Source organism: Syngnathus floridae, chromosome 1 (genome assembly GCF_059516105.1).
Source record: "Syngnathus floridae isolate MCC-2025c chromosome 1, RoL_Sflo_1.0, whole genome shotgun sequence".
In the NCBI taxonomy this organism is placed as follows: domain Eukaryota; kingdom Metazoa; phylum Chordata; class Actinopteri; order Syngnathiformes; family Syngnathidae; genus Syngnathus; species Syngnathus floridae.
The window spans coordinates 17,397,308-17,408,719 of record NC_142413.1 but is presented as its reverse complement, the minus strand read 5'-3'; the positions used below and the strand labels follow the sequence as shown (position 1 = coordinate 17,408,719).

The 11,412-nt window shown below is 40.7% G+C and overlaps 2 protein-coding genes across 3 annotated transcripts; both read right to left on the bottom strand.

The window, feature by feature from the left end:
• Positions 1-372: 372 nt before the first annotated feature.
• Positions 373-6,854, bottom strand: LOC148404359 (uncharacterized). The gene is made up of 4 exons (XM_088390068.1): positions 5,678-6,854; positions 4,111-4,196; positions 3,961-4,036; positions 373-2,742 (listed from the first exon to the last, which is right to left on the bottom strand). Exons 1-4 carry the CDS (start codon positions 5,970-5,972, stop codon positions 2,003-2,005), a joined length of 1,197 nt encoding a protein of 398 aa, XP_088246194.1. The 5' UTR covers positions 5,973-6,854; the 3' UTR covers positions 373-2,002.
• A 150-nt stretch (positions 6,855-7,004) lies between these two features.
• On the bottom strand, positions 7,005-10,748 carry smtnl1 (smoothelin-like 1). Of its 2 annotated transcripts, XM_088390045.1 has the most exons (6): positions 10,513-10,748; positions 9,365-9,418; positions 8,184-8,722; positions 7,859-7,973; positions 7,629-7,780; positions 7,005-7,452 (listed from the first exon to the last, which is right to left on the bottom strand). In XM_088390045.1, the coding sequence occupies exons 1-6, from the start codon at positions 10,591-10,593 to the stop codon at positions 7,092-7,094; spliced, it is 1,302 nt and encodes a 433-aa protein (XP_088246171.1). In that variant the 5' UTR covers positions 10,594-10,748; the 3' UTR covers positions 7,005-7,091. The 2 variants fall into 2 exon arrangements, with proteins under 2 accessions (XP_088246171.1, XP_088246180.1); XM_088390054.1 differs by lacking the exon at positions 9,365-9,418.
• Positions 10,749-11,412: the final 664 nt, after the last annotated feature.

Below are 11,412 nucleotides of genomic sequence, written 5' to 3'. Positions count from 1 at the left end.
TTTTTTAGGATTTAAGGTTTTTTTTTTTTTCTTCAAAGATAACTCCCCCACTTCTAGAAAGAAAAAATTCACAGGGTGGAAAGGGGAACACCATGTAAGGAATTTCCCTGTTTCAGGAAGTACTGTACATTGCATCAGTGCGGGCAAACTTCTGGACTGAATGGCTACGTTTCAATTTAAACAAAAAAAGGGGCAGATGGGCCAGGTCATTTGTAGATGGCAGAAGTTCAAAGGTTTATGTAAAAAAAAAAAAAACTTTAAAGAAAACTATTTTCAATATAAATTTATTTTGGCATGTTTGACATATTAAATTAAACAATTATAATGAAGAAAATGATATTTTTTCTAATTAACTGAATCAGAATCAATTAAAGACAGTTAGTTGACAAAAAATTTAATTCTAAATTGTTTAGGTCATAAATAGTTTTATTTAAAAAACAAAGTAATATAGTAAAAATATACATTTAAGTGACAAATATCTCAGTGGTCTCAGGGGAAATGCTCGTTGGACCAAAACTGGGGAAAAAAAAAACCCCAACAACACACAAATGGAGCAGCATGTATGATGCCCTTGGCCATACTTTGCCCACCATAGAGTGCAAGCATGAGTCACAATATTCTAGATAAGGCTGAAAAGTGTTTATGTTAAACCAAAAGAGCTACAACATTACTGGTCCAATAGGAACTACAGAAAAAAAAACTGTACAAAAGTACAAAAAGTTCAACAACAACAGCGGAGGTAGTTAAAACACACAAATAACTCCATTAAACAACCCCCCCAAAGCTCTTTGTCACCTGTGCCACAAACTGGTGAAACTATTTAACTTTCTTGCTTAAAATTAAAGCATTTAGCATTTCTACATTTTAAAACTGCAAAACAAGATTGAACAGAAAGCAAAGGTTTCATTCAAATCTGAATTTAGTGTAAAATGTATTAAAATGCCATGCAAATTAAAACAAATGACAAAATAATCTCCAATCTAAACACAGCGCGGAGGTAACAATGACGTCGGAGTGTCTCTGAATTGGGCAATTGAGCAAATTTGTTAATAAACTGTTAGTGTATTTACACGTTTTCACTTGTGCAGCAATACAAGATTCAATCATGGTAAGGTAAATACAGTAGCATCAAAAGGTTGATGCAATCATAAGTGATATTATTGGCTGTTTTTTTGGTAATTTTCCATCATAAAAACCTGTTTCTCTGCAGTACATCAGGTTTATGGTTTATTTGGTAATGCTGGTGTTATCATGTAATGTTTGGTCTCAGTTCTAACCCACAGTTGAAACAAAAGTTACGTTCACAAAACACGAAGAGGAACAAACACAGTGCCGTATTAAAGTACAGTGCCATAAAAAAGCATTAGCGTCCGCTAATTTTTTTTTTTTTTTGCATAGATTCTCCATTGTGATGTTTAACCTCATTAAACAAATGTATAGATCAGACAAAGCTAACCTTTTAAATGCACTTTGCCAGGAGTGGCCGGATAACTGAAAGTACCTGTAGAGCACAATGATAACTCATCTCGGGGTCACAAAATTACCCAAGACAACGTCTAAGGAATTGCTGGAATGCTTTGCCTCAGTTAACAACAGAGTCCATGACTCAACAATAAAGAAGAGATGGTGCAAAAAACATCAGCCATCATACAAAAACGTCAATTTTTGAATAGCTTTAAGAGAAAAAGAAAAACAAAGAAGGTTTTGAAAAGGCCTAATCAAAGTCCAGACTTTATTTTTTTTGAAACACTGGAAACCCTCCAGTGTTACTAATTTAAAGCAATTCTTCAAGAATGGGCTAAAACATCTCCATAGAGATGTGAAAGACTGATTGTCACTAATAGAAAACTGGTTAGGTTTTGTATTTTTTTTTCTTCCATCCTAATTAACAAGCACTATTTAGAATAAAAATTTAATTTAGGTGGGTTATCTTTGTGGAAATTAGGAAGGAAGCAAATCCTTTTTCACTGCGCTCTAAATAATCGTTTTCCACAAATCAAGGTCAGAGAGGTCCGTTAGCGTTGTGTGTCATCATGTGCCTCCGGAGGTTGCTGGGATTGTTGAAGCTGGCTGTGCATTGCGAGCAGGTGTACGGCTTCTCCCCGGAGTGTGTCCTCAAGTGGATCTTCAGGCTGCCGTTCTGGGTGAAGCGTTTCCCGCAAAGCGTGCAGGCGTACGGCTTCTCTCCAGTGTGTATCCGCATGTGGATGGTCAGCGTGGTCTTGTTGGCGAAAGACTTGCCGCACATTATGCAGGAAATGTGAGTGGCCCGGTGTGCCATTAGGTCTTCGCGAGCGGGGAAGGACATGCTACACAAGTTGCAATCAAAAGATTTGCTGACTGTGTGAGATGGGAAAACGGGATTCATCTGCTGGGGGAACTGGTCCATGTAACTGGGATGTCCTCCGTCACTGTCGGCTGTTCTTAATATGGTCGTCTGAGAGGAGAGGCTTCTGTCCACCTGGCTATTTCTCAAAGGGGCTCTGTTGTCACTGGCACTTGAGACAACATTCAGGAAACCATCATGGATGACCGTAAGGTCCTGAGAATGAAAAGCTTGCTGATCAGCGCCAGCAAAGAGGCTATCAATCTCGTCCTGGAGAGGCCCTTCTCCTCGTCCGTGAACGCTAATGATTCTCAGCTCCTTGTTGCTGCCTGTCAGGGAAGATCCCGAGGGCTCTATGTTTTGTGCACCGGTGGCAACCTCATTCTGTGCAGAGGGATTTAAGAAGACGTCCTGACCTGAAAATGAAAAATATGTCACTAAACAAGCCATCTATTGTGGACAAACAAAATATAGGCATTCACTGATATTGTCGAAAAACTGCTAACCCATAAGCAGACATGGGAGAGGAGAAGCGCTTTAACAATAATGAGAATGTGACTAAAAAAATTGCTTTTAAGGTGACAGTATTTGGGTTAGGGTTAGGGTTACCAATGGCTACCAAGAAGTGTCTGAGTTGTCACATATGTGAACAGGCAGTTATGATGTTACTCATGCATCATCACCACCACAAAATCTTGCTTTGTCATCCAGTGAAGTGACAATAAAATATCAGCGAGACGGACGGAAACAAGGACTTTCCCTAAGTTTCACTTAAGTGTCAACTTGACACCAAATAACTGGTGAATTTAGGGAGTGAGCATTCATTAGAGAGGCCAAACGATGCCTTACCGCCATCTTGTGGCAGCTACATTAAACTATAAATGCAGAAGATGCAGGCTAAATTTCGACTGACAGAGACAACCTTCTGTAAATGTTTTCTCCTCGAACCGTCATGTATTAGTCTGAAAACACGCTTATGTTCTGCTACTAGTGCACAGCTACAGCCCATCTTGCATAGGAGAGTCAACCGTTCCAATAAGCTCCAATCCATTCCTTGCTCACTTGCCAAGCAAACTGAGTGAGATGTTCACTTTGTTTGCACTCTGCAACTGAATAGTGGCTGAAACTGCATTTACCCACTGATGAGCATTTTTTTTTTGCCCGATTTAAAATGCAGTACAGCTTGGCAGTATGTCCCCAGTATGGGACCTCTTACACAAGAAGGACTGTTGAGGATTATCAACATTCAATTTTGTCACTATTTATTAAAATCTGGCAACATATATCTTAATGAGAATTTTTTATCTGCATACAGTATATAAAGTGGAACTACTACAAAAAAGTCAGCATCCTTTGTAGATTGAGCTAAAATAGCAGAAACCCATAAGGACACCTGCACGTCTCCTGTCTAACTATGTGTACCCATTATACCTACAGGGAGTGAAAATTAAACAGAGTTGAGAGTGAAAACTGCTACTGGAATTGATGATACTACCCTGTTGGTAAAACGTTGAAAGCCTAGATTCATGGGCTAGCCAATTATTGCCAATCAATTATTTTGTTTATTAAGTGCCGTGTCCCAATACATATTATAATAAATATGGCTTTGAGCAACGTATGCACATCCAACTTACTTTCACTTGACTCGCATCCTCCAGCGTCCTCTTCATCTTTAATTAGGATGACATCTGGAATCTCTTGAACTGCATGCTAGCAATAAAGCAAATGCATGTTCAAACCAAAACATTGCATTTGTTGCTGCAGGACACGCAAACAAAATATACCTCTTTTGCATCAGGAGGGGACGTTTCAGTCGCCAGGGGCACAGAGATGGAAGAACTTCGTTGGCTTGCTGGAGGCTTTAGGACAACTACAAATGCAATGCAAAACTGTGTATGAAATGTAACAGTATGATCAACGTGATGAAATTGGATTAGGGATATCACAAATAAATCTTGTCAGAAACCATTAGCCTATCGTTTATTCCAATCGATTACTCGTGTAATCAAATGGAATAATTGAGTCATACTGTCTGGTGCTTGGGCCCTAATGTCATTCTCACGGCATATAAACTATATCATCCATTATATATAAAACACATTTACTCCAATATTAAATGTGTTACTTGAGAGATCAGTGAAGCAAATCATGTCTGCTATGTTTCCAGTTATTGCATTTACTCGAGTCAGTGAACCAAATCATCTGAGTAAGCCATTTTAAGTCAGTGAACCAAATCATGAGTCCACGGTGTTTTCGATGAGTCCGCTAACCTGAGTCCATGAAGCACATCATCTGAGTCTGCTAACTCGCCTTGTGTACTGTTAGTTAGCCAGAAGACTCACAGGTTCGGGGAAATCATTAACCTGATTGACTCAGGCACCTAAAAGTTACATCCAAACACCTTTCGGCAGCATGAACCAACCCAATAAAAATATGCAGCAAAACAAGAGTTCAGAATATTGAGCTGAAATAGCACGCGATCCATAAGGACGGACAGAGAGACAGATGGACAGACTGTCTCTCGGCTTAAGCCAGTACATGTCCAGGCCTGTCTGAAGTTTAACATTCCATATGACATTCTCCCAATCGTCTTTGGATCATTCAAATGCTCTCTAGAAAACTTCAGACAGGCCTGGACATGTACTGACTTAAGCAGGGGGACACGTCTGGCACTCCAGGATTTGAGTCCTTGGTAACGTAGTGTGTTACTTTGGTCTCAGCTCTCCGCAGGTCATTCACTAGGTACCCCCGCGTGGTTCTGGGATTTTTGTTCACCGTTTTGTGATCATTTTGACCCCGCGGGGTAAGATCTTGCGTGGGGCCCTAGATCGAGGCCATTATTGACCAAATACTTATTTTCCACTGTAATTTGCAAATAATTTTTTAAAAAATCAGGCAATGTGGTTTTCTGGATTTTTTAAAATTTATTTTGTCTCTCAGAGTTGAAGTGTACATATGATGAAAATTACAGCCATCTCTCATCTTGTAAGTGGGAGAACTTGCACAATTGGTGGCTGACTAAATCCTGTTTTGTCCATGTACATGCAATAAATTATTTCACTAAAAATTTTATTTCTTTTATGAGTGGTGCACAGTGGCAGTGAACATTTCCTAGGAAGGTTGTACAAGTGATAATTTGAAAATGAAAACGTTTGCTGAGATTTATGGAAACAAAGTGTTTCATACTGATATATATGCTTCCATAACCTTCTTAAACTCTGTCACAGAAAAACGTCGTTAAAAGATCTGTCTAATAATGTCGGTTTCATTAATTTTACAACATTAACATTAAATTTAACGAAATTTAACACACCTACATTATGAGAGTGAAACTTTTTGTGGCTTGATTACCTGGTGTTTTGCATCGGGCTTTGGTCAGATTTGCTCTGAATGTTGAGAAGCGGCTGGACGGCCGATTGTTCCTGGTCTGCAAGCGGAGGGAGAAGATCTCGCTCCTCATCGCCTTCATCCTCATCCTCAGGCTCTCGTTGTCCCGCAAGCTCTGGTTGAGATGGAGCCGCAGGGACGCTGAGCTCTCCGAGAATAGCTGGCTTATTTCCAGCACTGCCGCTTTCACCAGCACGTCCATGATGGATAAAAGCTGCGACTCGAGATTCAAATTCTCCGTCGGCATGTTTGTTGACATGAGTCAGGTCGCTGCCGGTAGAAAATCAGTCCGAGGGGGGAAACGTAACGAGACAGCTGTTAGATTAGCCGTGCTAAATACAATAGCGCTTCCGGTATGTGACGCTCATTACCGTAATGCTTTGGCTACAGCCGCCACTTTTTCTTTTTCTTTGTCATTTTACGGCAGACGCGGACTATAGTGCATTACCGCCATCCTCTGGATGTGAATGATTTTTGCATATCAGGGGCCGTTAGGGACATAATTCATAAGTGAAATCTTAATACAAAATAAATAAATCAATAAATAAATATGCATAATATACAAATACTTCGACCGCTAAATTCTATTATTTCAATTTCTAAATTTTAAAAATGCGAATATATATTTCACGCCTCTGTGATGTGATGACGTAACATATTTTTCAGGAAAAACCCTAGAATCAAATAGTACTACAAAATATCTTCAATACTTCATTCACTCAACTGAGATTATATTCATTCTTCTTTGTCACTCACAGTGTTGTTCATCCATTCCTTCAAGCTCCAACTCTTTGAGTCATCCATCCATCCATCCATTGTCTGAACCGTTTAGTCCCCACGGGGGTCGCAGGTGTGCTGGAGCCTATCCCAGCCGTCATTGGGCAGTAGGCAGGGGACACCCTGAACCGGTTGCCAGCCAATCGCAGGGCACACAGAGACAAACAAGCATTTGCACTCGCACTCGCACCTAGGGACAATTTGGAGTCTCCAATCGGCCTACCAAGCATATTTTTGGGATGTGGGAGGAAACCGGAGTGCCCGGAGAAAACCCACGCGGGCCCGGGGAGAACATGCAAACTCCACACAGGGAGGGCCGGAGGTGGAATCGAACCTGCACCCTCCTAACTGCGAGGCGGACGTGCTACCCAGTGCACGACCGAGCCGCCTTCTTTGAGTCATTAGCATTTAAAAATATTGATTTTTGGATTTAATTTTTTAGAATACACAGTGATTATAATTTAAAGGCAGCTACTTCATGTGCGCAGGAATAAAACATCAGCTCATACAAAAATACACAGAAGATAGCTTGTATAAGTGTCAAAACCAACAACAACTGACAATTCCCTTGAAGAGAAATATTTTTGGTGTCATTTCTTTTCTAGGACTCTGCCTCCAAAAACACTGCTCCATCTCCCTTTGTCTCACAGCTCTTTGGTGCCTCTTCTTCCTCTCCAGTTGCTTCTGAACTATTTCTACTTGTCTCCTGGTCACTCCTCAGTGTCCCGTTCTCAGCATGCTTTTTAGCGTCATCCTCTCCCTTCTCATCCTTTCCTTCATCTGGGTTGACTTTCTCCTCTTTCTCTTTCTCTTTCTCCTCTTTCTCTTTCTTCTCTTTCTCTATTTTGGAGAGGCTTTGACACAGGGCCTGGACATAAGTGAACACACACATGGGGTCCGGGTGGTTGCCCATCATGAGCATATCAGACACTTCCAGCAGTGGCCAGCAGTCTGCCAGTGACCTGTGGGGAGGGGCATGAAGAGAGAAGAACAAAGGCGTGAGAGAAATCAATCATGAATGGTTGGGTGGATAGATAGATACAGACAGACAGATGGATGGAGGGATGGATAGATGTATGATAGATTGACAGACAGACAGACTGACAGAAAACTAGACTGAAATTTTGAAGATGCATACTCTGCAGTCTTGAATGCCAGCGTGAAATTCTTTTCTCTTTCAGTGGGTTTCAAGGCATTGTAGTCGAACGCGTCGGGAAAGTAGCGATGGATCAACGCACAGAAAGCCATCCCGTCACACCAAGATGAGGAGAAGTTTTCTATGTTGACACCCTGAAACACGGACACAAGGCGTCCTGTCTTGACTTGACTTAATAAATATTGCATGCCTGTCATTCGACCCGATAGTACCTGATAGTGTTGCGTTTTGCTGCGGCACCACTGCAACATTCTCTGTTTGATGGAACTCCCCGTGGCCGAAGCTGTGGATGACTTCTGAATTTTGAAGTTGCGTGGTATCGGCGTCCTAGACAATTCATAAACAGATACGTGCTGAAGTACATCAAATGTAGCAAAGTGTATCTTTAGTGGATGGATGGATGGATGGATGGATGGATGGATGGATGGATGGATGGATGGATGGATGGATGGATGGATGGATGGATGGATGGATGGATGGATGGATGGATGGATGGATGGATGGATGGATGGATGGATGGATGGATGGATGACTCACTCAGGTGCACCCTGTTGGAACTTAGCGATGATGTCATTCTTCTTGGACGCTCGACCAGAGCGAGCCGTGGGTCTCGGGCGGGACAGAGCATGAGATGTTTCTTTTTGGTTTCTTTTGGCCTTTGCTTGTTTTTCTGAATCTTTTAACCCTTCTTTGGCTTTTGCTTGACCTTCCTTGACATGTTTTTTCGCCTCATCAGCCTTTACTGGCTTTTTAGCACCGCTTTTTTCTTGACTTAGATTTTCTTCAACTTTGTCTTTGCTCTCGACCTTCTCCTCCCCTGTATCTCTATTTTTTTCCTCCTCCCTATCTTTGCTCTTTTTTTTCACTCCAGGGTCTTTCTGATCTTCTTGTCCAATGTCCTCAGCGTCACCTTCAGCCGACTTTGAAGCAGTTGTCTGCAGTGAGTGTTTGTCCGCAGCCTCCTCAGCCACTTGTGTGGAATCCTCCATCGCCACCCCCATTAACCCTTGACCTTCCACCGCACCCCGCTCGGGAGAGCCGTCTCCTGGGTCGTTGTTTGGCTCTGGTTCATCTGTCTGCAGGGCACACAGCACAGAAGTTGAGAGTGGTCAGGGCCTAAAATTCCTAAGATAAGTTGTTTAGAAGTCCTTAAGTACAGCACCGTTGATGTTAGTTTCCTCAGCATGTCTACGGTGTTTTTCCTTGTGAATTTAGCTAGCAGACGTTCACAAGGCAATGTTATGTGGTTTGGTTGTATACACAAAGTGTGATTTTTATTGTTTTCTGTTTAGTTTCACAGTAAACCTCATCAGGAAGTGGCAATAATCAATGTGAAGCAAGCACGACTTTTTGGGGGGAATAATTGTTCCCTATCTGCCAAACTGTGTGCTGCTCTGAGCTTTGCCGCTGCCATCTAGTACTCATTTCACAAATCTCTGCTCGTAAATCAAGGCAAAAAAGTCACTTGACTCACACAAAAAACATTCGTAAGTAAAGAAACAAATCTTCATTTGATGCCTGAATAATGTAAGGAAGATTAATTGAGATATTTGTTATGTTGGCATTTGAGACTCAAGTTTGTCGTTTGAAGTAAGTGCAGCTAATATTAGTCAGGACTCTCCTCTGGAGATATGGCAACCCTCAGCAAGCAGTCGTGCAACGTGAGATAGGAAACACCACTCTGGGATTTGGGGAGCATCTCGATTTAGACATTTTACATGCATCAAGACAGTCAGCGCTTCTTCTGAAGGGGGTGTTGCATCTGGAACATTCTGAAATTCAAATAAACACACAAGAATGAGCTCTAAAATTGTAGATTAAGTACATACATCTGATTTCTCTTCTTTTTTCAGTCTAACAAAAGCCAGTACATTTAAGTTTAGTTTTTATATTTTAATTTCAGATTTTAAAATATAATGTTTATGGATGCTTATTTGTTGGACAACAAATTTTGAAAATCATCAATTGCCAATTTTTTTTGCATTGCATTAGTTGCTTTCTATTTTAGAGTCTCTATCGGCAATATTTGAACCTTATCATTCAAACTGACAATTGATTTTCTTTTCCACATCTCAAGCTTATGCAATATGTGCAATTGTAGTATATTCCCAGTTTTATAAACATTTGAGCTTCCAAAACTAATTTTGAATGCCCTTTTAATTATAACATATCTCACCTGTTCTTCTTCTTCTTCTTTGTAACCTTTCAAACAACGCTTTTATGATTTGATTAAACTTAATGTCACAGTAGGAGTGGTAAATCATAAATTACAAAGAATCTAAAATTGAACATTGACATTTTGCCATACAACTACAGCTCTTGTATTTTATCTAATATAGAGCAAAGGTTCCCAAATGTTTACATCAAGGGCCACCTAATAAATATCTGGCTGTCTGAGTACCACTATCATGATCAACATAAAAAACAAACAAACAAAACAAAAAACAAACGAACAAACAAACAAACAAACAAACAACAAAGCACACAAATACAGTAGGTCCAGTATTCCCCATTCATTCCCAAAACAAATTTCCCTGCAACATTTTCCACATTCATTTAACTTGCAAGGTAAATACAACTGAATTTGTGTTGTGTGGTTCTTTCATGCACCACTAGGAGATGTACCACGCTAACAAATCGAGAGCTGTTATTAGTAACTCATGCTAAGACTGGATAATTGAAATGAAATGTAGCATCTTCGTTTCTTGGTACGTGATGAATTTTCATGCACTTTGAACACATCGCAAAAAGTGATTGACATATTTTATCCAGTGGCGAATGCCAAAGTTATTTTCATGCAGTCTTGTCAGCAAGGATGAAGACAACAAGGCTTTTCAAATGTCCAATCGTCCAGAATCACCCATACCTGCTTGTTGTCACTTGAGTCAGTCGGACTTGTCCCCTCTGAAAACTCGGACGTCTCCTTGTCGACTGTGTCTCCATCCATTACAACAGAAGTTCAATCAGATTTCCTGACAAGGTTGTTCAGTGCACTTCTGCACTCGCTTGCCCACTCTTGCCCACTGTTGTCTGTGAGCTCCATTCACCCGACACCCTCTCCCTCCACTTTGCAAGGATGCCTTTGCTTCTTTATCTGACCGTTTCTAACAACACATGTCCCAAAAATAGCATCTTAGTGACATAGGCGAGGTCCAACGTGGCCCGACAGCTGCATCTGCTGTGGAAACCGCGGCAATACACGCATGCACCTGTGCGTGTGTAAACAAACACACACACACACACACACACACACACACACACACACACACACACACACACACACACACACACACACACACATCCCTTTTAACTGCAGGGACATCAAGTGTGAATTTGGTTGCTGAAAATAGATATTCAACCTGAAATATGTCTGATGTGTTTTGTCAGCTTTGTCTCCAAAGATGAAAATTGAGTTGTTGGTATGTGGAAAAGATCAAATTTTAAGGAATACAACAATCCATGATTCATGTAAACCTAAATCATAATTGAGATTAAGATTATTTGAATTATACTCTAGTAACCCTAACTACACAAGTTTTCAAATGTTAGGTAATAAAATAATATTTAAAAAAATAAAAAGTCTAATCACCCACAAGGACAAAATTGCTTCACTGATCAATTTGCAGAGGAATTGCGTTCCTGTGTCTCTGTTGAGATGCAATTATTCAGCACTGCAAAAGCACAGACAAGGGGTGGAGGAAGGAGAAAAGGATAAACAGCATCTCAACTGCAACAATAGGATTGTTTTTTCATGAGCATTGTGTTA

Excerpts from the sequence above, each read along its gene's own strand:
- smtnl1 (XM_088390045.1), bottom strand. The coding sequence starts at position 10,593 with ATGGATGGAGACACAGTCGACAAGGAGACGTCCGAGTTTTCAGAGGGG. Across the intron at positions 8,723-9,364 it reads CGCTGACTGTCTTGATGCAT|ACAGATGAACCAGAGCCAAA; the intron begins GTAAAATGTCTA and ends TGTGCCCTGCAG. Across the intron at positions 7,453-7,628 it reads CTGGCATTCAAGACTGCAGA|GTCACTGGCAGACTGCTGGC; the intron begins GTATGCATCTTC and ends CCCTCCCCACAG.
- LOC148404359 (XM_088390068.1), bottom strand. The coding sequence starts at position 5,972 with ATGTCAACAAACATGCCGACGGAGAATTTGAATCTCGAGTCGCAGCTT. Across the intron at positions 4,197-5,677 it reads AGCCCGATGCAAAACACCAG|TTGTCCTAAAGCCTCCAGCA; the intron begins GTAATCAAGCCA and ends TTGCATTTGTAG. Across the intron at positions 2,743-3,960 it reads AGGATGCGAGTCAAGTGAAA|GTCAGGACGTCTTCTTAAAT; the intron begins GTAAGTTGGATG and ends TTTCATTTTCAG.